Raw genomic sequence first — 25,663 nt, forward strand, 5'->3', positions numbered from 1 at the left:
AGGAAGAGAAAACTAAACAGTTCTTCATAGGAGTTTCTTCTTTATCTTAAATGTCAATGATCACAAACCCTCTGGCTTCCCTTCAGTGTAGACCTGCATGGCTGACTATGTTACTGCCTTGACTTCCATTCCCTGAGGATGCTTGGGCAATGAGAACTCTTCTCCACACCCAATTGACCATAATTTGACATTTACTTGCTTAAGAATAAGTACTTTCACTTCCTGAGGCAGGAAGAATTCCTCAGCACTGAACTTACAAAGCCAATCATCCAAAAAGTGAAACAGAAACCCGCTCCTTGTGTTTCTACTTGAATTGCTAGGAGGGGCTCTACTGTCTCAGTATCTGTCATGGACCCAAACGTGGCCATTGCACGTTGCTCCAAAGCTTCTCCGGAGCATCTCCCCACGCATGTGCCTGGACACCCACTGTAGGATCCAGTACTCGTACTTCCATTGCCTGGAGGACACTTGGCCTTGGTTGCCTTCTGCTTCTCATTCAAACTGTCGTCCCGAATATCTTCCTCTTCCTGCGCCATGACTGCAGCCTTGGACATTCTACTTCCACCCTTGGGCGCCCCAATTTTTAAAACATGCAATACCGGACTTTACTCAGGGGCACTGACCTCTTTTCCCTTAGATTGTCAAATGAAAAAAAATGTCAACAACCGACACAAAATGGCCATCCGGTGTGAATGAATCCAAATTATACTTCTTTAAAGAATCCGATTGGAAAAGTACACTATACTTTTGGTGAGCTGCAGAATTGCAGTCATTAGTGTGCGCGCCATGAGATGGAAAAGTGCAAATCGCTGATGCAGAGTGAGACCCCGCGAGGCACAGGCTCAGGGCTCAGCAGATGTTTCACCCACTGAGCTGCCTCTCTCACTGCTCATGAGCAGCTCCTGCATCCTGTTTGCCCCCACCCCTGTCCCAGTCAGCGCCCAGTGCCACGCTCCCCTGTCACAGCTCCCACCCAAATCATGCCCTGCATCTGGGACCAGCTCCCCTCATTTCCAAGAGAGTGGAGGCTGAAGGTGCAGACGGGTGTGACTGACTCAGAAGGATATGTAGAGGGGTCTGTGTGTTACAGGACAGGGTCTGACACAGAGCGGGTCTGCCTCAGGCTGGCTGCAGTGTGTGCTGCACAATTTCAGTCATTACTTGGTGTGTGCCAGGAGATGGAGAAGGTTGCAAATCGCTGGTGCAGTGTTACCTGACTTGGTGTAGCAAAGATTTCATGAAATGAGTCCAGGAGCTTTTGCGAGGACATTTATTAAAGCTGGGGGCAGTGAAACAAAGGAAGGACTTGGGGGAGAAGAAGCAACAGGAGAGAGCCTAGGTGGCTTTGGCTTTGGCTCCCTAGAGTGGATGAAAAAAAGGCCACGTGGGAACCTGACAAGCTCAGGAAAGGCCTGCATGGCGGTCCTGCAAACTTAAAGACCTGAAGCAACCCAAAGGATGGTCTGAAATTTAACTAAAAGCAGTTATGGTGGGTAGTTATGTCCTAGGCCAGTATCTTCACTAACAAGGTCCATTTAACTGAGCCTATTGTCTTTTTGCATCTACAAAAACATAACTATGACATGTCTGGGTAACTTGTAACTTCCGTTTTTCTGGACCTCTGAGGGCACAATCAAATGCGCCAGAGACCATAAATTCTTTCATTGTTATTGTTATCATGTTAATCGTTTATTAACTATCCTGCACTCACCTAAGTAAAAGAAGTATGTGTCTATCATTTTACTTTTTATCCAATCCCAGAGGTTTCCCCGCTTTGCTTTCTCCCGCCTTCCTAACCTATCACCAATGGATTTCATGTATCCCACTTATGTCTATAAAACAAGGTGAAAAACCGCCATTCTCTGGAGCATTATCCCAATCCGTTGAGATTCTGCTTCCTGGCAATTGTTGACAGTTTGGCTCAAATGAACTCACAACAATTCTTAACAGGTTTGAATGTTTTTGCGTTAACACTAGAAACAGAAGAAAGAAGTAGCCAGGGCAGGGCTGCTGTTAGCTCACTGGTAAGTGAGAGAAAGCGGGCCTTGGAGACAGGGTCAGGGGGTGAGCCCAGGATGAGATCCCGCTGCCCACTGCTCCTCTGGCAGCAAGTCTCCTGGGGACCCTTAGAGTTTAGGAGGAGGTCAAAACTTCATGCCTTCGAAGGGGCATGGACGTGCTCTACAGTGAGCTGCACTGGGTCTTTGTCTTGGGTTGTTTTTTTTAATCTTTTTTCCTGCAGGCGACAATCATAGGGGAGGGTCCCAGTGAAATATTCATCAGCTTTCCAGGTGCGTTTTTAATATGCTCATACATCAAAAGGAGCCTATAGGGAGTTTGGGATTATTCTTTGGTCGGCTTTAATGTTTTAATTTTATCTTGGGTCATCTGGCTGTGATCGGTTTTTGTTATTTGCACCCCAGCTTCATCTGTCCTTGGGATTAGCTGGCAATAATGGCACTAGTTGGGCCTTTGTTCTCTATTTTCCCTGGCCAGGGTGATTTAAGCTATGTCCTCTCCAATTAGGGAAGGGAGTGTCCTTGGTTAGAGAAGATAAGGTCTTGCAGTTCACTAGCTGGCTGTAGTGGTTCAAATTGTTTGCCTTGTTTAATTATCTGTCTCAGTGTCCCCATCCCACTGGCCCAGGAAGTTCCCTAGCTTCTCACTCTCCTTCCTACTGTGCAGAAAAGATGGAGCAATGAAGTGGGGGTGGCCAGGGGATGTGGCAAATCAACCGTGAGTCCTGTGACCACAGGCCTGCACCGCTTCCTTCAACCCTCCTCACTCAGGGCAGGGCAGGCTTGTCTTCTTTTCCTTACTATTCCTGGAGCATCAGCTGTGGCCGCAGGAGCCAGATAGTGAGGAGAGGAGGCAGGGAAGGGCAGGGAGGAGCTGACTCCTGCACTTACTTCCCTCCTCTGTGGAGGGAGGAGTGGGAGAGGAGTCAGCAGAATGGGGCTCAGCCAATCAGACAACCTGGGAAGGGGCACCTCTATGGGCAACAAGATGCTGGCTCTGCTGGGAAAGCAGGTGAGAGGGCTGTCAGGGCCTGCGTTGAGATGGGAGATTCGAAGCAGAACCCTAAAAGGAGACATTATGATCACCTTCCTTTTAATGGGGGTTCTTGGAAATATGTTATTGAAGTGGACCCTTGAGTATTTTTTATGTCTAATTACTGTTCCGAATAGATAATTATCTTTATAATTTCATGTTGATTCTTAGTATCATATAGGAATTCATTTTATTGTTATCAAATGTATTATATTTATCATTTTATACTTTTGATAATTTTGGAGGAATTTGATAATGGATGGATGTTTCCAGGCATATAATCAAAATGTAAAATTTTAAATTACTTTATTTCTGATAGATCCTCCCTTCCCCCAACCGGTGGGCGGGTATGACGCAACCTGCAGCCCAGAAATACCTGAGTGACTAACCAGGTACCTTATATGGACTGTACATTGGACCACCAATCCACACCTGCCAAATACCCTAAGCCCTTGTCCTATATGGACAATGCAGTAAGCCACCAATCAGTGTGTGCCAAGTACACTAAGCCCCCCACCCGTTCCCATTCCACCCCTCAAAAGGCGTGCCCACCCCTGCACGTGTTGCTGTTCTCCCCTTGCGAGACAGCCCGGCAGGTGCTTCTCCTCTAATAAAGCCTGTAGTCCTGGTTTTAGGCCTCCGTCTGATCTTTCAATTTCTAATTATCCTTTTATTTCTTTTTAAATGTTTATCTTTATGTCTTTCTCTAATATTTTCCCACTGAATGTGAAGTTTATTCTTTGCTTCATAAATTATTTATTTTATCATAAATTTGTGTAGAAGTGTAATAAAAGCCTGTTACTTATTAACAAAATGATAGAACTTACTAAAAGTAATTATGTTATATTTATTCAACAACCAACAAATATTTCTCTGCTTTGAACTAGTCTTGTATTATAATAAACATTTCTTGATATCTTCCTATGCGCAAGGCTCTGTTTTATGAGAATCACAAATCCTGAGTTTATCCCAATTAGATTTTTTTTTAATATATTTTATTGATTTTTTTTTACAGAGAGAAAGGGAGAGAGATAGAGAGTCAGAAACATCGATGAGAGAGAAACATCGATCAGCCGCCTCTTGCACATCCCCTACTGGGGATGTGCCCGCAACCCAGGTACATGCCCTTGACCGGAATCGAACCTGGGACCCCTCAGTCCGCAGGCCGACGCTCTATCCACTGAGCCAAACCGGTTTCGGCTATCCCAATTAGATTTACAGTTAAACCAGTTACATAGGCTCCACAATCATCTCCATTCTAAAGGAGAGGAAACTAAGTCACCGATGTTTACACAACTGGTCCATGTTCAGAGAGCCAGGAAGTAGCCAGAGAGGCCTGACAGACAGGAAATGTCACTCAAACCTGTGTGATTGCCTTCCTGTAACACATCCTCGCTGAAATAGATAACTCTAGTTAAATAATTTTAAGTGTTTTGTTTACTGTATCCACATCTTTATGGTACAATTTTTTGTTGGAAACATACTCATTTTGTCCCTTAGGCTTTGTATTTAGGTAAGAGGATATTTACCACCTACCAGGAACCATCTGTAAATTTGTTTGGGAGAATGATTTGGTATTTTAAAATTATAAAAAATAATACTGAAATGCAAAGAAAGGATGGTGCTCAGAGTGTTGAGGTAGGGGGGCTAATCCCCCTGGATCTTTAACACACTGCTTAGGACTTCTTCCCAGAACATGCGGGGGTGGGGGTTTGGCGGGGAATTGCTGTCACCATGGAGGGGAATGGTATGCCTGGTATCTGCTCCAGATCAAGGAAAGCATAAACAAACCCCATGAGGCACCAGTGGCTCAGGAAGGATCCCTGTTCTAACATTGTCTTCAGTGAATCTTAATCCCTGGAGGATCCTGAGCTTTACCCCAACCCTCTGCCTGGACAGTGACCATTCCTACTAATTGGTTCCTTTTTAGAATCTGGCCACACCCAGGGGATGCAGGAGGCTGTCCTGGCTCATTAACTCTAATAGTTTAGGAGGGAGGCCCAGGAGTGAGCACTGCTGTGACTGGGATTCTCTCGGCTGGCCCGTCCTTTCAAAGGCTCCAGGATGGTGGTCCTGCAGTCACTGGGGCCCCCTGGATGGCAGCTCTGATGGTGTCCTTGGTGGTGTTGAGCTCCCCTTTGGCTCAGGGCAGAGAGACCCCAGGTGAGTGCAGACCTGCTGCTCTTGGAGGGCCTGGCTCAGGAAGAGAAGACGTGTGTGTGTGTGTGTGTGTGTGTGTGTGTGTGTGTGTGTTGCACACAATAGTACATGGTGGTCTGGAATGATTTTGGAAGGACAAGGTTCTCACAGAGGGGTCAAGATAGCATTTTGGGAGTAAACAGAAACATTTGATATTTGTATATATTTGTAAGATGGTCATCACAGTAAGTCTAGTTAACATCTGTAACCATGCATAGTTGCAATTTTTTTCTTGTAATGAGAACTTTCATTCTCTTAGCAACACCTGAAACTAATATAGTATTTTATGTTAATTTTTCACACAAAAAAAGACAAAAACAAGAATTAAAAAATAGGGAGAGAGAGAGAGAGAGAGAGAGAGAGAGAGATTTCAACATCAAAGGCAGGTGGAGGCCCTTCCACGGAGCCAGGGGGGCCAGCCCATGACCAGTGATGGTCAGGAGAGGGCAGTGAGGACAAGCTGAGGTCAGGCCCACGGGGCACCTACTGCATCCTCCCTCACATCCAGCACCTTAGGCCAGCGTCAGAGAGGGAGTGAGGAACAGGAAATGGCCTCCTCCTCCTCCAGCTGCCCCTTCTGCAAAATTGAATATTGTGACTTCTAGTTTCCTGTATCACCTCCTCAGAGCACCTCTCAACTTCTAGTTCCAGTGCCCCACCAAGATCATGGGGGGAAGTTTATGTTAGAATCCCCAACTGACACAGATACACATCCACGTCCCCACACTTTGCTCTGGGCCAGGTGCCTGGTGGGAGAGATAGGACCTTAACCCCCAGCTGGGATTGAGACGTGAGTAAACCAGCTAGCACATTGGGGATCTCCAAAGTGGTGTGGCTGCTCCTGAAAGAAAATGGGGGGAGAAGTGGAGCTGGGAGGGTGGGGACCGGGGCACCAGTGGGTACAGTCCAGATGAGCCTGTGCTTGTCCTTTTCCTGGACCCAGCCCCACCTTAGATGTGTCTGTGCTGTGGAGTGAAGGACATTGAGTCACGAAGGGCTTAGCACCTTTACTGTGCAAACTCCTGCAAACAGTGGGCCTGGTGGGAGTTGGGTCTTTGCTGCTGCCTAGAGGAAGAAGGGACCCCAAGGTCAGAGCCCGGAAGTGGTCAGATTTCCGGGTGAAATAAGAGAGGAGTGTCTAAGGAGGTGAGCAGTGGCATGCAGGTGACGTGAGGAATAGTTCAGAGTAAATCAGCCCCATAGCGAGCACTGACCATCCTTGTTCCCTGTGTCCCACGCTGTAGGCTTAATAAGTGCCCCCAGGTGAGGCCAGTGCTCTCTAGACCCACCTCCTGGCAGGATCAGAAGCTGCAGTATCTCACCCCATGGCAGGCCCAGGATACATGCTCCCAGGGAACTGAAGGTGCAGAGAAACCAGGGAAAGGCCCTGGGGGTGCAAGGAAGCCACCAACCATGTCCAACTCTGTCACACACAGGGGTTATGGCTCTGGGGTTTGTCAGGCAGGATGCTGTGTAGGGACAAGTCCCAGATGAGACTGGGGAAGGGGCTCTCCTATGTCCTCCTCTGTCCCAGAAAGCATGTCACCTGCAGTAGGACCAACAGTGGGGTTAGGACACCCAGGGTAGCACTGACCCTCGATCCCTCTCCACCCATCCCTTCACTGTCACCCCCCTCTCCCGCCCGTCCCCACGCCTCCCCCCCCCCCCCAGGCCCAGAAGGAGAAAGTGTGTTCCCAGCAGGAGTTGCTGGCCAGGAAGCAGGAAAACTGTTCTGTGGGACAATGGGCAGTGGTGGCAGCTACCGAGTAAACCCCGACCTGGGGTAACAGAGAGCACAGGGTCTGGGTCAGTGATGGTGAACCTTTTGAGCTCGGCGTGTCAGCATTTTGAAAAACCCCTAACTTAACTCTGGTGCCGTGTCACATATAGAAATTTTTTGATATTTGCAACCATAGTAAAACAAAGACTTATATTTTTGATATTTATTTTATATATTTAAATGCCATTTAACAAAGAAAAATCAACCAAAAAAATGAGTTCGCCTGTCACCTCTGACACGCGTGTCATAGGTTTGCCATCACTGGTCTGGGTGATGGGTGGAGGGCAGCAGGTGCACTGAGATTTGTGAGAAAGAGATCAGATGGGCAGGTGTGTGGAAGGGATGAGGGTAGATTACCAGAGCACCTGCCCAGAACAAATGTTCACTAAAAACCTGCTGCCACAGGAGGTGGCGTCACGGAGGATGTGGGGAGAGTGGGCAGGGCGACTGTACAACGCCCTACCTACCCTTCCTGCTCTGTCCCCAACCTCAGACAGGGCAGAGGGGAACAGGCCTCAGAGGGCAGACATGGGCTTAAGGAGGGGTCAACCCTAGTGAGCAAGTGAGGCAGCAGACCAGCTTGAAGAAACCACTCATGGAGGCGACATCCTTTTAGCTCTGACACTTTGAAATGAGTTTTCCGGACTGGGGCTCCCCCTTCACCACACTCACTACCCCAGGGCTGTTGGCCACAGTCCCAAGTCCTCCCTGTCACACCACCTGGGCAGTTGCAGAAGGGACTGTGGGTGTGAGTTTTTGTGTACCTACTCTTTGGCCATTCTTATCTCCCAAGTAAATAAATCCACTGGGGAAAACGGGAAACGGGAAGATTTAGCCCTCAAACAGGCAACAAAACCTTTCAACCACTAAGGTCCAGTCAAATGGCTCCTCCTCTTGAGATTTTCCCATGGCCATGGGCTGCACTGGTCCATCTCTCCCATGAGGTCCTTCAGAATTGCACACATGTGAGAACAGACCACACCTGGGAAGGGGAAGGGGGCTGACACATGCCACATATGTCACACAGGTGGTCCTGCAAGGTGTTATAACAGTGTTATGACTAGTTGACATTTCAGGAACTGGAAGCTTAGGTCCTTTGTGCTCAAGATCACAGCTGAGTGGCAGAGCTGGGACCTGAGCCCACACCTGCAGCATGTTCCTCTCGCGACATATCGCCCCTCGGACAGCCCCAGTAGTTATTTTTTAAATATTCCCTTTTGAATCAGAGATGACTTTACCTACATCGTTGAAAACGATGCTAGTCAACTGAGTGTTCCTTCAAGGGTTCCACAAAGACTATTGTTCTTGTACAATAATGACTATTTAAATCACCCAAAGAACCCATTCATCACTTGTGTCTATTTGCCCTTCCTGGAATTGGAGAGGGAAGAGGCTGGGAGAGAGGAAGCTAGAGCAGTGTCTGGGTGATACTGAGCCATGTCCGGCAGGAGGCGAGCACAGGCTGCCCATGGTGACTAGTACTGTTTCATCACAGCAGGTAAGATTCCACTCTAAAAGGGTAAATGTCACCTCCAAAAGTCTCAAAATTATTTTTCTAAACTGACAAATGTTCCCTGACTGATAAATGTGGAGGAGAAGCTGGGACTAACTGATTACAATGCCGGGAACACATGGGAACTGGGCAGTTGGGTGGGGAGAGGCATATGGCTGGCAGAATGAGAAAGACTTCTGGGCTGAAAGACTTCTAGGCCCAGGCACTGGGGCACCAGGCACCAGGGGAGGAGGCAGGTCAGATACCCGAGCCAAGAAGTGGGATCTCGCCTTAGCAATGACAATGTAGACACAAGTCTTCTCTGGGGGCCCCAGAGGCTAGCCCATCCCTTCCCCTCTGCCCCCAGCTCCAGTGGGCAGGAGGAAGGACAGAACTCACCAGATGGACCAGTTATTCTGGCCATCACTATGGTGACAGAGGTAGCAGGCAGATCGCCCCTAAGGCAGCCCCTTCTTGCTCCTTGAGCCTCCATCCTACTTTCCTCTTATTTAGGGCTCCCTTATTTAGGGCTGGGCTGCAGCAGGACTTTGCTTCTCATGGGTGGCTGACCCTTTCCCAGTTCTCCCCGGATGGGATGAGCAAACAGGTGAGCATCCTATTTAAAAACACATGTGCAGCCCAGCCGGCATGGCTCTGTGGCTGAGCATCCACCTATCAACCAGGAGATCACAGTTGATTACCGGATTCGACACATGCCAGGGGTTGCAGGCTCAATCCCCAGTGTGCAGCGTGCAGGAGGCAGCTGATCAATAATTCTCTCTCTCCCTTCCCTTCCTCTGTGTAATAATAATAATAATAATAATAATAATAATAAATGTACACACACATATATACATATATGTATATAAAAAATAAATAAATAAATAAATAAATAAATAAATAAATAAATAAATAAAAACACATCTGCAGCCCACCACATATGCAATTAAGTGACATCTCAGCAGTTATGTAATACACTAGATCTGGTTTTTAAATTTGAGAAATTCTTTTTAACATGCTAACAGAGATGGTTATTTATTTATTTCTGTTTTATTTGTTATTTTTTTAGAGATGGCTATTTAAAATGCACATTTCATAAGCACATGAGAGTTTCATTAACGTTCCAAGCCCACAGTTCATTTTATTTGTTGACTCATTCATTCACTAATGCATAAATATTTAAAACCACTATGTTAGATAGTAAAGAGAGAGAGAGAGAGAGAGAGAGATTAACTTGAAGAGGATGAAACAGATGGGCAAAACAATCATAACACCTTGATTCCCCCATGGGACCAAGAACAGAGCGGGCCCAAAGGGACTCAGACCAGAGCAAAGAGAAATGTCAGCTGTCCACGTGACCTCGTTCCTTCTTGTCTGCTAAAGGTGCTGCTCCAGCAGTTCTTCCCTTTTCCTCTCATCATTTTCTCCCTCCACTAGACCAGGTGGCAGCATGAGAACAAGCGCCCAGACCCAAGCCTGGGGGCTATAACTGGCTGGTGGTCTCGCTGCTGGGCTCTCAACTCTGATGCCTCCTTTGTTCAGGGACCTCGCTCTTCACAGGCTTCTTCCCGTCACAGATTGGGAACAGAAGGGCAACTAGGGCAGGACCATTGCTCCTCTGTAGGCTGACTTGGGCTCCCGGCTCCCGGACACCCTCCCTGCTCTTTCCTTCCTCTGCCCTGGGTCTAGGAGGCCTTCAGCCAACCTTCATTCTCTCTCCCTCACTGGGATGCAGGCACCCATTGAGATTTGATGGCTCTTCCATCTTTTTGGCTCCCTCCCCATTTTTTCTTGCAGGTGTTTCCTCCAATAATATCTTACACATGTATTACTGCATTGGTGTCTGCACCTCACAGGACCCTCACTAACATAAGTAGCATCATGAGTGGTCCAAGAACACAGGCAACAGGTAGGGATTTAAGACTAGCTCACCCCTTGCCTGCAGACCAAGAGGACAGCGTCCAGGTTGGTAGGTGGGGCTGTGGAACTGCTAGATGTCACTGGTGATCACCTGAGACAATGTTCTGCTTTGGGGGAATGCTATCAGAGGTGTGAAGATAGAAGTGAGAAGGCTAACCGCTATTTTGTAAAACTACTGTTTGGAATTCTCTGCTATTCTTTAGACGGCCTCTTATTCTAAAAAATAACTTTGCTTTCTAGCCTGCTTTAGCCTGCTTGAATAATGAGGAAGATAAACTTAGCTGTCCAGCCTTGTAGGCCAGAGGCTAGATACGCCCATACTCTCAATGCCATGCCAGGTGCATTTTTTAATTGGATAGAACTGTGTAGTTTTCAAGGCTACCAGCAAGATAACCACTAAGCACACATAGGGCTGGCTCTTTCATAAAAAGGGAAGTTCTGCTTGTAGCTCTGCTTAGAATTTGAATTCATTTTCTCTAAGCCCACCGCAGTGAATAAAGTGTAACTCCAAATTCTCTGAGCATTGCTTGATTTATTCCGGTTCTCTGTAACAGAAGCCTTTGAAAAAAAATTGGGATTGGGCTACCGACAAAGACAGGGAGATGACTGCTTCTACAAGCTGTGCTGAGGCCCTAGAGAAGGACAATGGGAATCTGAGGGGGAGAACAAATCTTTGCTAGCTAGTGTGAGATCCTCCGCTGGGGATCACAGAGAAACCTTATCTCCTGCACAGGAGGGCAGGTAGAGTTGGATGGCAGCTAAAGGCATAATTCTGGGGGTCACATAACATCTAGAGATTTTAGATACTCAGCCAAGGCAGGTCTGTTATGTGAAAGTCAGGGCCCTGGTGGGCAGAAGCCAGGATTCTGCAAACTGGATGGAACAGGTTTATCGTCATGGATGCCCTCTGCACCCTCTGGGCATGGAGCGGAGGCTTGTCCTTCTCTAGTAAAGGTTAGCTCATCCCTCTGCTGGCAGATGCCGCAGAGCTCTCGCCCTCTGATGCAATGGGTATCCTGGCAAGGAAGGGGCAGCACATACCTGCAGGAGCCCAGGGAGCACTTCTGGGATTGGGTTGTGTGGGTGCTGAAACAAGGGGCCAGGATGTCAGACTGGGTCATGTGAAAGTGTCAGGCACTTTCACAGGCTGTAGGTTTATCAAGAACCCCAGGACATGGGGCCTCCCTGCAGGGCTAGCTCTTCATAACCTGGAAAAAATTAGGTCCAGCTGAAACCGGTTTGGCTCAGTGGATAGAGTGTCGACCTGCGGACTGAAAGGTCCCGGGTTCGATTCCAGTCAAGGGCATGTACGTTGGTTGCGGGCACACCCCCAGTAGGAGATGTGCAGGAGGCAGCTGGTCGATAATTCTTTCTCATCGATGTTTCTAACTCTCTATCCCTCTCCCTTCCTCTCTGTAAAAAAATCAATAAAATATATTGATGCACTGGTCCATCTCTCCCATGAGGTCCTTCAGAATTGCACACATGTGAGAACAGACCACACCTGGGAAGGGGAAGGGGGCTGACACATGCCACATATGTCACACAGGTGGTCCTGCAAATTAGGTCCAACTGCAACATGGGGGTCGACATGACTTAGTTTCCCTGGCACGTGGTGGAGGATGTGAGGCTAGGACACCCACCGGAGGACTGTGCTCCACAAGGGGGCCCAGAAGGCTCACCTTTCACCACAGCCATCAGCAAGGTGTTGTGTCCTCTGCAGCTGGGATGACAGTAGGAAAGGTGGTCCCAGAGTTGGCTCGTGAAATCAGGGCAAGGATATGACCCTGAAGACATAGGGACCAAGGGGTGACAGTTAACCAACCACAGCCAGAAGCCACAACCACCACCACAACCCCAGTGGAGCAGGCAGGGCGGGCACTGGACCTGCAGGGAGCTGTGGAGAAGCTGATGCAGAGGGACGCTTGGGTCAGAACAGACTGCGTCTTAGTGCGTATTGGCTGCTACAACAAATATCATAACTGGGTGGCTTATACACGACAAAAGTCTATTTCTCACAGTTCTGGAGGTTGGGATCAAGATCAAGGCCCTGGCAGAATCGGGATCTGGGGAAAGCCTGTTTTCTCACAGATGGTACCTTCTAGCTGTGACATCAGGTGGCGGAAGGTGGGAGGGGTTCTCTCTCTTATGAGAGCACTAATCCCATTCATGAGGGCTCCAGCCTCCCAAAGGCCCCGCCTCCTAATATTAGCACCGTGGGGGTTAGGATTTAAACATATGAATTCAGACCATGGCGGAGGGTAGTCCACAAGAATGGTGCTTACTGTAGATAACAGGGCAAGAATTAGGGGCAGGAGGCTGAGGGTGTTTGGCCCAATAAAAAGCCAGGGTCCCTTGCTGAGTACCCAAGCCTCAGCCAATGTTCAAATGAGACTCTTTTGGCTGAAGAGGTGTCCAAATCCCTAGGACAGGGGTGGGCAGCTCCTGGCACGCGTGCCAAACATGGCACGCCAGTAACTTTTGCTGGCATGGGAAACCCTCTCTTATAATCTTCCATTTACAATTGTGAATCTTTGTTCTCAGTGATGAATTTTATTAAGTCTCGTAATAGGAGTAGCCTGATGGATGAAAGTAGTAGCTCGTGCATATCTCTGAAGGTCACAAAATATAAACCTGATGTAAAATCTCTGTCATCAGTGGTGCAGCAGCAAAAGTCCCACTGATAATATCAAACGGAGTCATAAAGTTTTCTGTCAGACTATCAGTGTACATGTATACATTTAAAAATAAATGTATTTTTCATCATCATATACTGTGTTTTTGTCGCTCGAATGAATTTTATTATTTCTTCAAGGTTCTTCACATATGTACACCTTAAGAGATAACAAGTAGGCGTAACATGTTCTCAAAAAATTAGGGTTGGCATGCAGAAGAATTTTGAGTCAGAGATTTTGCTGGTTTTTGGCACGCACTCACAAAAAGGTTGCCCACCCCTGCCCTAGGAGGTCGGCCCTGAGAAGCCGTGGTAAGTGCTGGGACAATCCCCTCAACCCTTCTGCACGGGAACATGCAGCCCTTACTCCAGTGACTCTCCACCAGGGAGAGAAATGGCCAAAACTGAGTATTGCACATTGGGTTAGACTTGGCATTGACACCCGATTCTCACAGCATCACCATTGCCATTATGACAGCGGGGTTTACAGATGCAAGCTCCCAGTGTGACTGCTGGCTCCATGGATGAGTCCCAGGGTTACGGTCCCACTTTCCACATACAGAATCGGCATCAGCATAGGTGGTCCTTGGTGTGACCTTCACATTGGGTTCCTGTCTGTGGAGTAAGGGCTGTAATTGTGCTGAAGGACAAAGAGAAACCTCTAACACTGTGCCACGCTGTCCACATCAGAAATGACAGTGTGCCAGGAGCACTTTGGAAATCACCTGAGCGTCATGGAGTCTGGTTACCATACAGGCCTCACAGGGCCCAGCATCCCCACCCCTGCCCACCTGCTCTGGGGAAATTCTTGCCTTGTGCCCCAGGAGACATATACACTCTTGGTTACAGCCAAACTGGAATAGCCACATATTCATCAATAGGAAAATAGCAAAATTTCACTATAAAATGTAAGACTTCAGCACTGAAAGTGTAAGCACAGCCTCACAGGTGAGAGATGACTGTCTTAGGTAATGCTGGGTCTCAGTGTGTCCATGCAGTACCAGTCCTCTGTACAGGAAATTTAAAAACTGGCAAAACGAAATAACATTCGGTTTGAAGATAAGTACACACTTATTGAAAATCTTTAGAGATTCTCAAGAGTATAAGAAGCATAGGACTCAGGATAGAGGTTACATCTGGGGGATGGGATAGAGATTACATCTGTGAGTGTCAACTGTTATTTGATGGCACCAATTCAACACGAACAGGAATCCCCTATTTGAGATGCCCAGTCTTTAAACTCTTTGATCTAGCTACTGTGTGTTCTCAACTGTGCTGTCACTTACTATAGGGAACATTACCTCTAAAGGTCTCTCTAAAAACGACTTACAAATATTATTGTTCCTTCTTACTCTGTCTCATTTAACCATTCTTTCCAACGTGTAATTTAAAGTATTGAAGAAAATAATCAGGTAAAGGAAGCATTGACTTGCAAAATCCTAAACAATATTTAGTGTTAAGTAATTTGTTATGCTGCAATACATGACTAAAACAGATTCCAAAGGGAGAATGAATGATTGCACTTTAATTTTCATTTGTTGGGAAATGATTATAAGATATATAAACATATAATTTCCTTTTAAGATGTAAGAATTTACGTGGGTAAGAAAAAAGAAGAAACAGAAGAAGAAGGAGCAGGAGAGAGTGGGAGAGGGAGCCTGAGAAGGAGGAAAAGGAGGAGAAAGAGGAGAAGGAGGAGGAACAGGAGGAGGAAGAGGAGGAAGAGGAGGAGGAGGAGGAGGAGGAGGAGGAGGAGGAGGAGGAGGAGAATTTCCATGGCTAATAGGCAGGATGCATTTTATTACCATTGACAACAATCTATTTATTTGCACTTCCATTTCCAACCATAACCAATAAACACTAGCGGAAGGACAGTTCGTGCTCTGATGGTTCCCAGTAACCAACCTGGTTATTCATCTTCCCCAGTCATTCAACCAAACACTAACCTAGGGCTGCTGGGAAGAGATTTTGCAGATGGAAGTAGGTCTCAAATCAGTTGACCTTTAGACTGCCCTGGATGGCATTGTCCCAATGAGATGAGAGCTGATTGGGGTTCCTCCTGATCAAAGGAGATCCCAAGTGTGAGAGGACTTCAATGTGAGCCATCTTCCCCACTGGGGGCTTTGAAAACAAAGGGCCACATGGTAAAGACTGCTGGTGCCACCACGTGTTGGGAGCAGCCCTCCCCAGGCTCCTCCTCCCTGACAGTTGTCAAGGAAACAGGGACCTCAGACCCACAACTGAAGAAACTGAATTCTGCTGACAATCCTATATAATAAAGATGTAATATGCAAATGGTCATTACACCTGCCCGTGAAGCATAACGACCGACGGACCAACCGACATCATAACCACTGGATCAAGGATCAGCAGGAGGGTGCGGCAGCTAGCTGCAAGTGGGAAGTGGAGAGCTACAGGAGGGGGCAGGGCAGCAAGCTATGTGGGGGGGCATGGGGTAGGGGGTGCGAGGGCCAGGCAGTGAGCTACTGGCAAGCTACTAGCTCAGCTACTAGTCTGTATATAAGCTTAGACAAGGGTCTGAGCTCAGGATGAGGGCAAAGCTTTGTGACTCTGATCAGAGAACCCATCCACACCACACCTGCATTTACCATTAAGGTAATGTTAGCAAATAAATGAGGGCTGTTTTGAGCCACGAGTCTGTGGTGATGTTTATATAGTTGTGTTTATATGTGACACAGCATTTATATAATACACAGGCTCAACTCTGCCACAGAGAAGCACACAGCATTTTTCCCTCAGAATAAATTTATGAACTGATATGCACAGCAGTATTACATGTATGTGTACTAAAATCTTTGCTAACATTTTTGTATTTTTTATGATTTTATTTAATACAATTAAAAATGTAATACAATTGACATTCATTCATTCATTCAACAACAATTAATTTAATGTCTACTATGTACCAGAAGCAGCTTCATGTGCTGGGAGACAACTTTGACCTGAACAGCCCAAAGCCCTTGTGCTTCTGTGTCTTACTTGTTAGAGGCTTCCCAGAATGAGACTGAGTCACTGGTGCATTTTTAGAGAGGAAATGACACAACCTGACTCACATTAGCAGGATTGCTGACCCTGTGGGGGGAATAGTCCCTGGGTGGCAGGTGAGGAGGTGCTGCTAATGCCACAGTCTAGGGTGGGAGGGTGATAGAGACAAAGGGGTGAAGAGGCCTGAGGGATGAGAGTTAGAGAAGGGCTGGAGAAGCAGGGGTGAGGAAAAGAAGTGGAGGTAGATATTCTAAAACAGTGAAACTCTCAGATTTAAATCTGCTTTATAGATCTATAGTAAATATACCTACAGAGCTAGCAGCATGTTCCTTGCCATTGTTACTTAATACATTCTGTGGGGCTGCCTAAAAAGTAATTGCCACCTTATGTTAACCAGTTTAAAAAATAATGTGTCCCGATAAAATGTGCTCACTGCTTCCATGTGAGTAATTCATAAGGATGGGCGGGGCAGGAGCGCTGGTGAAGGGCACTTTGACCCACTGAGCACCTGCGACTGTGAGGATGCACAGGCTCCTGCTGAAATGCAGTCAAACAGGATCCCTGGGCTCCTTTGTAGGGAGGGTGTGGGGGACTCACAGGGACAAGCTCAGGGCTGGGGAATGCAGGTCACTTCACAATGTAACAGCCCCAGTCACACACTTCCTGTGTGGGAAGGAGAGTTGAGGAGCTTTATAACTCTGGCTGCAGGGCTGTTTAGACACTTTGCATATGAAGCCTCTGAAATCACTCATTTTACAGATTAGCTTCCTGATGTCCAGGCTTCCCAAGACTGTGGTCCCCTTGCCCTTCACTGGTCTTTTCAGGCCCAGCTTCTCCAGGATTACAGAGGAGGCCCTGTCCTCCGCCTCCTCTCACAGGGAGCTCGCTCTCTGGCATCAAGGTCCCAGGGTGAGTTTTCCTCTAGAAGAGTCCAGGGCAGAGGTGAGGGTGGGAGGCAGAGAGCATTCCAGGGAGAGGGGTTCCAGGAGGAGAAGGGGAGGAAAGGGCTGGTCCCAGCCTGGGGAGTCTCCCTGGTTCTCACACAGCCCCTGGGCAGGACTGAGGGAGAGGGTGTGACAGAGCTCTCCGTGCAGGGGAGGGGTCAGGGCAAGGTCCCAGGTCCCAGGCCTGGTCTCAGGGTACAGCGCGAGGGCGGAGACTGAAGCGGGAAACTCAGTGTTGGGGAGTCCCCACCTCCCCGCAGTTTCATTTCTCCCTCTCACAGCCTGTGTGGGGCACTCCTTCCTAGTGACGTTGCCCCAGTTCTCACACCCATTGGGTGTCAGGTGAGACAGAAGCCAATTAGGGTCACTGCACAACACAGTCTCCTAGCAAGTCTGCTGGACTCAGACTCCTTACACCCGGAAGATGCGGGTCATGAGGCCCCCAACTCTCCTGCTGCTCTGGGGGGCCCTGGCCCTGACCCAGACCTGGGCCGGTGAGTGCGGGGTCCGGAGGGACCGTCCTCTGCGGGGAGGAGGAGCGAGGGGACCCGGCGGGGAGCACGGAACCCCGGGTAGGGCGTCTCCACCACCCCACCCCCACCCCACCGTCCTGACCCCCTTTCCCGGCCCCCCAGGCCCCCACTCCCTGAGGTATTTCTACACCGCGGTGTCCCGGCCGTACCAGCTAAGTCCCCGCTTCATCATCGTGGGCTACGTGGACGACACGCAGTTCGAGCGGTTCGACAGCGACTCCGAGAGTCAGAGGGCGGAGCCGCGGGCGCCGTGGATGGAGCAGGAGGAGCCGGGCTACTGGGACCTGAGCACCTGGAACGCCAGGGACTCCGCACACACTTTCCGAAGGAACCTGCTGATCCTGCGCGGCTACTACAACCACAGCGAGGACGGTGAGCCACGGGGCCCGGGGCCGGTCACCACCCCCATCCCCTCGGACGGGCTGGGGTCGCCCCGAGTGTCGGGGTCCGAGCTTCACCCCGAGGTTGTGGGCCCTGTGCAGCTCCCACCCCGGAGGAGCCCGCGGGGATTTGGACCCGGTTTTACTTTCAGTTTGGGTTCAATTCCTGGTAGTGGGAAGCAGGGTGGGGTCAGGGGACAGGACTGACCTCGGGACGGGTCAGGGTCTCACACGCTCCAGTTGCTGTTGGGCTGTGACATGGGACCGGACGGCCGCCTCCTCCGCGGGTACCACCAGTATGCTTATGATGGCACCGACTACATCGCCCTGAACGAGGACCTGCGCTCCTGGACCGCGGCGGACACCGCAGCTCAGATCACCCGGCGCAAGTGGGAGGAAACTGGTGAGGCTGAGGAAAGGAGACACTACCTGGAGGAGGAGTGCATGGAGTGGCTCAGGAGATTCCTGGAGATGGGGAAGGAGGCGCTGCAGCGCACAGGTACCAGGGGCCTGGGGCCTGGGGCCTCCCTCACCTTCAAGTAAATGAGCATGCTGGCAGCTGGTTGCCCACTGGCCCTGTCAGACCCACTCTCATCAGGAAAAGACCCCCTCACCAATCTCCATCTGCATGGGCTGGAGCCCCCCTGCCTGCCCCGTGACTCTGCTTGGTTCCCCAGACACCAGCAGTAGCCTGATGGTTCTCTGATCATCAGCGAGAGGCTGTGGAAGATGGTGGCTTCTACGCCTGTGTCCCCTTCAATGGGCAGGACCGAGACCAGCGACTGGGGCTCAACAAGGAGACAGGACACAGGATCAGTGTCAGACCCCCCACCTGTGGGCCAGGAGATTGAGTCCGCCTGGCTTTTCAGATCCAGTGACGCCCGCCCTTCTCTCAGGGACGCCTAGGGGTGCAGTCTCTCAGGGACAATTAGAGGGGAGACCAAGCCTGAAGGAACTGAGCAGCGGTTCCCATTGACCCTTCAGGGGCTCTGGGACCCATGGGGACGTGCTCTCTCAGGCCCTGCTCCCTGCCCCTCACCCAGTGTATCTGAGGTCTGACACCAACTTTTCTGAGTCCTTTGGCCTCCACCCAGGACAGGACCAGAAATCCCTTTCTCCCCCTGAGACCTGCCTCCTGCCCTGGGCTGTGTCACTCTGACTAGAACTTTCTAAGGAGGAGATATCATCCCCAGATGCTCTGTCCAGGCTGGTGGTGCTTGTGTGCTCCCTCGCCCGCTCCAGGTGCCCTGTCCACACTCAGGTGGTCACATGAGAGCTGCTAGAGGGTCTCCTGACAAAGCCAAGTCCCTGAATTTCCTCCCCCTTCTCCTCAGACCCTCCAAAGACACACGTGACCCACCACCCCATCTCTGACCGTGAGGTCACCCTGAGGTGCTGGGCCCTGGGCTTCTACCCTGCGGACATCAGCCTGAGCTGGCAGCGTGATGGGGAGGAGCAGACCCAGGACATGGAGCTGGTGGAGACCAGGCCTGCGGGGGATGGGACCTTCCAGAAGTGGGCGGCCCTGGTGGTGCCCCCTGGAGAGGAGCAGAGATACACGTGCCATGTGCAGCACGAGGGGCTGCCCGAGCCCCTGACCCTGAGATGGGGTGAGGAGGGGCCTGGGCACAGAGCCTCTTCTCAGGGAAGCAGGGGCCTGTGGGGGACTTCAGTGGGGTCGGGGCTGAGGCCTGGGGGTCAGGGCCCTCACCTCCCCTTCTCTTCCCAGAGCCGTCTCCTTGGGCCATCATCCACACTGTGGGCCTGGTTGTGGGCCTGGTCATCCTTGGAGCTGTGGTGCCTGGAGTTGTGATGTAGAGGAGGAAGCGCTCAGGTAGGGAAGGAGTGGGCCTGAGTGTCTTGTCTCACTGGGGGTTGCACGCCCAGGTAGAAGTGTGTTCTGCTTCATTAATGGCAAGTACCATCCCACACGTGTGGTTGCCCAGTGTGGGGCCCTATTTGCTGACACTCACTTCTTAGTCAGACACGTGTGGAAATTGGGACAGATTCATCACCTGATGATTCTAGTGATGGGGCCTGGTTCCCAGCACTCCCAGGTCAGGGTGGAAGGTCCCTGCTGAGGACAGACCTCCGAGAGGATGGTTGGTCAAGTGCCCACACATGTAGTTTCCTCAGGTTTCCTGATCCTGCCCTGGGTCTGTAGTCACAGTTCTGGAAACTTCTGTGAGCTCCAGGACTAGGAGCTCCTTTAGGAGCTCACGGCCCTGCCTCCTCCCTGTCTTCTCACAGGTAGTTTTCTTTCCACAGGTGGAAAAGGAGGGAGCCATGCTCAAGCTGCCAGTGAGTATGGAGGGGTGACCCCTGAGACCTTGTGACAGTGCAAATGGGAGCCTATGGGCGACCTCACCCCCATAGTTACTCCCTTAGTGTCCTTTCCCGGGGGCTCTGACCCCGTCCTGTTTTGTTCTACCCCAGGCAGCGATGGTGCCCAGGGCTCTGATGTATCTCTCACGGCTTCTGAAGGTGAGACTGACGATAGCAGGGGTTGGGGCAAAAGGGACAGGACTGGGTGATGGGGATTCTGTGGGACATAGTGAGCCTGTGGTGGGCTGTTGAGAAGGTCACTACTTACAGCCACTGAACTGAGTTTGTTCATGATCTTTTTCTTCCACAGCGTGAGGCACTTGTCTGGGCCTGAGTGATGGGAGATTTGTTCATGCTCCCACTTTGTGATTCAAGAATCTCTGAGTTTCCCGACCTTTTGGTCCCGGGGCAGCTGCAGCGCAGAGCCAGCAGCGCCCACTCTCCTGGCTCCTCTCTGCACCTCTGCTCCGCTCAGCCTCGCTGCCACGAGGAAACAGGCCGTCTCCTTCACCAAGGACTTCCTGGCCGGAGGCATCGCTGCCGCCATCTCCATGACCAGGGAAGCGGGTCAAGCTGCTGTTGCAGGTGCAACATGCCAGCCAGCAGATCACGACCAACAAGCAGTACAAGGGCATTATGGACTGCATCCTGCGCATCCCCAAGGAGCAGGGCGTGCTGTCCTTCTGGCAGAGCAACATGGCCAACGTCATCTGTTACTTCCTCACCCAAGCCCTCAACTTCGCCTTCAAGGATAAGTATAAGCAGGTCTTCCAGCGGGGCGAGGACAAGCACACCCAGTTCTGGAGGCACTTCGCGGGCAACCTGGCCTCGGGCGCCACCTCCCTCTGCTTCATCTACCCCCTGGACTTCGCCCGGACTGGCTGGCGGCCGACGAGGGGAAATCAGGCCCCAAGCGCCAGTTCAAGGGCCTGGAACCCTGCCTGGTGCACATCACCAAGTCGGATTGCATCGGGGCATGTACCAGGGTTTCAACGTCTCCGTGCAAGGCATCATCATCTACCGGGCAGCCTACTTCGGGGTGTAGGACACGGCCAAAGGCATGCTCCCCGAGCCCAAGAACACGCACATCTTCATCAGCTGATGATCGCCCAGTGGGTGATGGCCCTGGCAGGCCTGGTGTCCTACCCCTTTGGATGATGATGCAGTCGGGGTGCAAAGGAGCCGACATCATGTACACGGGCACCATGGACGGCTGGCAGAAGATCTTCAAGGACGAGGGCGGCAAGGCCTTCTTCAAGGGCGCCTGGTCCAACGTCTGAGGGGCATGGGTGGGGCCTTTGTGCTGGTCTGAAGAAGGTCATCTAGGCGCCCCGCCTGCCCGGACACGGGACCCCAGGGCCGCAGAGGCCCCTCACAGTTATGGACCATTAACCTTCCAGAATTTCCAACGTCCCCGCCCGGCCAGATCATGGTAGCGCAGGGCGGTGCTCTAGGACGAAACCCTTCTGATCATGACCACTGACACCCCATTCCGCGCCTCCATGGGGAGGAGGGCACCCCCACGCCCTGCGGGGTCCCGGGCAGGGCCGCCCCTCCCCGCCTTGCGGGCCGCTGTGTGTAGCATTTATTTAATGGAAATCATGCCACCATCCATGCTTTCCCGCTGTCCTCTCTGCACAGCTGAGTATCCGCAAATCCCTTCTCAGTCAGACATTCCACAAACAATTAAACCCAGACAAGGCGAAAAAAAAAAAAAAAAAAGAACCTCTGATTTCTTTCTGCAAAGGGCATTTGAATGTGTGTGTTCCTATCAGCATAACGTGAGGAGGTGGGAGGATGGCCCACCCCTGTCCACCACACCCCCTCTCCAGCCTTTCCTGTCCAGTAGAGGTGGGGCTAGCCCTCCCCATTCCTGTTTTTACTGCCTGGTGCGCTCAGCTGCAGCTTCTTACTGCCTGATTGAAATAAGAGTCTGGATATGCATTCTTTTTCACTTCTTGCTATGAAGGGGTGAATGGTTCCTTAAAGGAGAACAGCCCGGCTGGTGTGCCTCAGTGGTTGAGTGTCCACCCAGGAACCAAGAGGTCATGGCTGGATTCCCTTTCAGGGCAAATGCCCAGATTTCAACTCAGTTCCCACCAGCGTCATGCAAGGGACAGCCAATGGATAATTCTCTCTCATCATTGATGTTTCAGTCCGTCTCTCCCTCTTCTTTCCTCTCTCTCTGAAAATCAATAAAAACATATTTTGAAAAATAAATTAAAGGAGAAGATCCTAAATTTGAGAGGAAATAAAGGGAAGCACTGAGAACTTGTCAGGTCCTGTGTGTTTGCTGTGCTGAGGCTGCTGCAGGGGGGACAGGAGAGGCTGTGAGGACCGAGTGTGGTCAGGGCTGTGCCCAGTTGGTTCTCTGGTGTCTCCAGCTGGGTCACCTCTCTGCTCCTTTGTCCTTCTCACTTCAGTAGAACCTTGTCCCACCAGGACTTTCCATCACAGGGACTCAAACCTCCCCAGGCCTTGTAAATTGTCCTAATGAGGAACATCTCCAAACCCGTGGGCAGCAAGGCCTTCCTGTGTCCGGGTCAGCCTAGGCTCAGGCCTGGGTCCTGCCCTCAGCCTCTGGGACTGCATTTGTTGTTTGTTTGTGTAGAGGATTGTGCCTGTTTCCATTCTTGTTTTAAGTTTTGGTCTCATCTTTCTTTAGAGTGTCCCTTATACAGCATCAGCAGAGGTGAGTTGTCTGTCATTGTGCCCACAAGGCTCAGGGGTCCCTGCACACTAGAGTCCGTGGTATGGAGAGATGAATTTTCAGTCTCATCCTGCTCTTGGCTCCTTCTAGGAATTGATTGTTCTTTCCATCTTTTCCTAAACTCTCCAAGGAACCAGGTCCTGGAATTAGCAGGGAGGAGGGGGTCCTGTAATTGGTCATCTTAGTTAAGCTCCTGTTGGAATTTTGCTCTGCTTGCCCACCCTGTCTCCCTGCCCTTCCCTCTAGCGCTGGCTGCAGTGGGAACCCTGGGATTTCTGAAGCAGAGTCTCCTGTAGATTCAGGGAGAGCTGCTCTGTGGGAAGAGCAGGTGCCCTGATGTCAATGTAAGAGCTCTCTGTGCTGTAGCTGCCACAGGACAGCTGTGGTCTGAGGTCACGTTAATGAAGACGTGTCTCTAGCATAGGGAGGTGCTCTATACTGGCCATTCATAAACCAATATTAGTTGTGTGCCAGATGTGTGACAGTGTTTCTGCATGTGAGGAACATTGAAGGAAAATCAGAAAAGCTGCTTTCCGATGGGACATACGTTGTGTGGGAAGAAACAGAGTAAATGAAAAAGCACAGTAAACATGGAAGGCGTCTGTGTGACAAGGGGTAACTGTTCTGGGAAAAAATGCCATGGGGAAGGCAATCCCAAGTGTGGCTGTGGGGGACATGGAACATGGGTGTTTTTTGTTTGTTTTATATATATTAGTAGCCCGGTGCACAAAATTCGTGCACTGGGGTGGGGCGGAAAGGGGACCCTCAGTCTGGCCTGCACCCTCTCCAATCCGGGCCCCCTCGGGGAATGTCTGACTGCCTGTTTGTGCCCGCACTTTAACAGATGAAGCTCCATTGTTGTTTCTTCTCATGCTTAAACCCATTGGAATTAGTAGATGTTTAAATTGTGTATACATTTTGGGGGGACACCCTCTATATCTCTAGTCATTGGTGAAAGGAACTAACAGCGGATTTGGAACCCCCAGACAGGGAACCTTGCTCACTCCCCGCATGTTTCAACACTTCACTTTCCACCTTCACGGGCAGTGGGAGAATCAGTGTTTTTTCTCATTAACTCGGAAAAGCATGTCTGGTCACCTGCTGCCCTGCAGGAGTGCGCTAGGACCCACATGAGTAAGGCTCAGTCAGGGCAGCCTTCACTCATGGGTGCTGGCACCCAAAGTGCACATTCTTCCTCTGCAGTCGCCCCAACTATCCCACCATTTCAGTGAGAGAATGGAACTCCTCGCCTCCTCTGGGTCCCTTATCTTGAACTCTGAACAAAGGCACCTCAGCGAGGGCCGCCCGCAACCACCAAGTGTGTCTGTCTGCACCTGCTCCCGCCTCAGCACCTGCATTAGCCCCATGGAGGTGATCTTGTCACTGCACTGGCCTCCAAGGGAACAGGGCATCACCTCTCCGCCCGCTCACTGTCATCTCACAGGCGCCCACCCTCAGCACCCAGAATACCCAGACACTCTCCAAAGGACATGAGCATGCCGAAGGGGATGTGTGCACATCCTGTGGGGGACTTAGGCATGCTGGGTTTGATGGAAGTGCAGCGGATGTGTGGGGGTAACTTGTGCACGCCTTGGTCTGGGACTGTTGCAGGTGTGCAAGGGTGACAGCGTGCTGGGGGATGTTCACACAACAGGGGGGCACAGAGAGGATGTGTGCACCAGACGACTGTGGCTTTGCAGATCTGCAAACCCCTGTGGTGCGGCCAGGAGGACATCAATCTAGCCTGTCAGGCTGGCTATCCCTGCGATCCATCATGCACCTTCTGGGCCAGGAGGCAGGACTTGCACGGCCACTCCTTGGCGCTGATGGCCTGCAGGTGCTACTTCAGCTCAGCCCCCAGGGTCCACTTGGCTTACTCACGGCTGCCGCCACAGCCATGTGGGGAGTACAGGCTGCCCACCGCCGGCCCACCAACCCTGCACAGAGGCTCTCCCCGGAGCAGCCTGGGCGGGGCGGAATGCTGGTGCGTGCTGCTCACCTGCCATCTTTGTCCAGTTAATTTGTATATTCACTCTGATTGGCTGGTGAGCATAGCAGAGGGATGGATAATTTGCATGTTTCTCTTTTATTATATAGGATTATTAATTTCAGAGAGAAAGGGAGAGGGAGAGAGAGAGAGAGAAACATCAATGATGGGAGAGAATCATCCTACTCTTGGCTCCTGCATGTACCCTGCTGGGGATCGAGCCCGCAACCCAGGCATGTGCCCTTGACCAGAATCCAACCCGGGACTCTTAAGTCCACAGGCCGATGCTCTATCCACTGAGCTAAACTACCTAGGGCGTGTCTGTTTGATTTGGGTGGCCAGTCAGTGGGGGCCTCCCTGGGAAGGTGGCTTGAGGAAAGCTTTGAAGGACATGAGGAATTATCCCTGAGGATGTTGGAAGGAAGTCCTTTCCAGCAGTGGCACCTCCAGTGGGAATGGCCTGGGGACAGGAGTGTGTCTGGTTTAAGAGGGAGGAGGCCAGTGTGGGAATGGAGCAGAGAGTAATGGAGATGAGATAAAGACAAGGCCAGACCTCCTGGGCCTGGAGGATGGAAGAGGGCGGGACTGTGCTCTGAGTGAGGAAGAGCCACAGGAGAGTTAGAGCAGGAGAGGCCTGCCTGATACCCGCTTTAAGGATCACT

General features: G+C 50.7%; 1 protein-coding gene and 2 pseudogenes across 2 annotated transcripts; 2 read left to right on the forward strand and 1 right to left on the reverse strand.

Moving 5' to 3' along the window:
- Positions 1–20: 20 nt before the first annotated feature.
- On the reverse strand, positions 21–908 carry LOC102443282 (annotated as a pseudogene).
- A 16,441-nt stretch (positions 909–17,349) lies between these two features.
- Positions 17,350–22,055, forward strand: LOC102417058 (HLA class I histocompatibility antigen, A-11 alpha chain-like). Of its 2 annotated transcripts, XR_002827264.1 has the most exons (8): positions 17,350–17,560; positions 17,702–17,971; positions 18,203–18,478; positions 19,314–19,589; positions 19,709–19,813; positions 20,248–20,280; positions 20,416–20,463; positions 20,615–22,055. XR_002827264.1 is itself a non-coding variant. In XM_023747827.1 (7 exons), exons 1-7 carry the CDS (start codon positions 17,491–17,493, stop codon positions 20,617–20,619), a joined length of 978 nt encoding a protein of 325 aa, XP_023603595.1. In that variant the 5' UTR covers positions 17,350–17,490; the 3' UTR covers positions 20,620–22,055. The 2 variants fall into 2 exon arrangements, 1 of the variants encoding a protein (XP_023603595.1); XM_023747827.1 differs by lacking the exon at positions 19,709–19,813.
- Positions 20,643–22,248, forward strand: LOC106694375 (annotated as a pseudogene).
- Positions 22,249–25,663: the final 3,415 nt, after the last annotated feature.

The sequence above is a fragment of the Myotis lucifugus genome, unplaced genomic scaffold (genome assembly GCF_000147115.1).
Source record: "Myotis lucifugus unplaced genomic scaffold, Myoluc2.0 scaffold_1005, whole genome shotgun sequence".
Taxonomy (NCBI): domain Eukaryota; kingdom Metazoa; phylum Chordata; class Mammalia; order Chiroptera; family Vespertilionidae; genus Myotis; species Myotis lucifugus.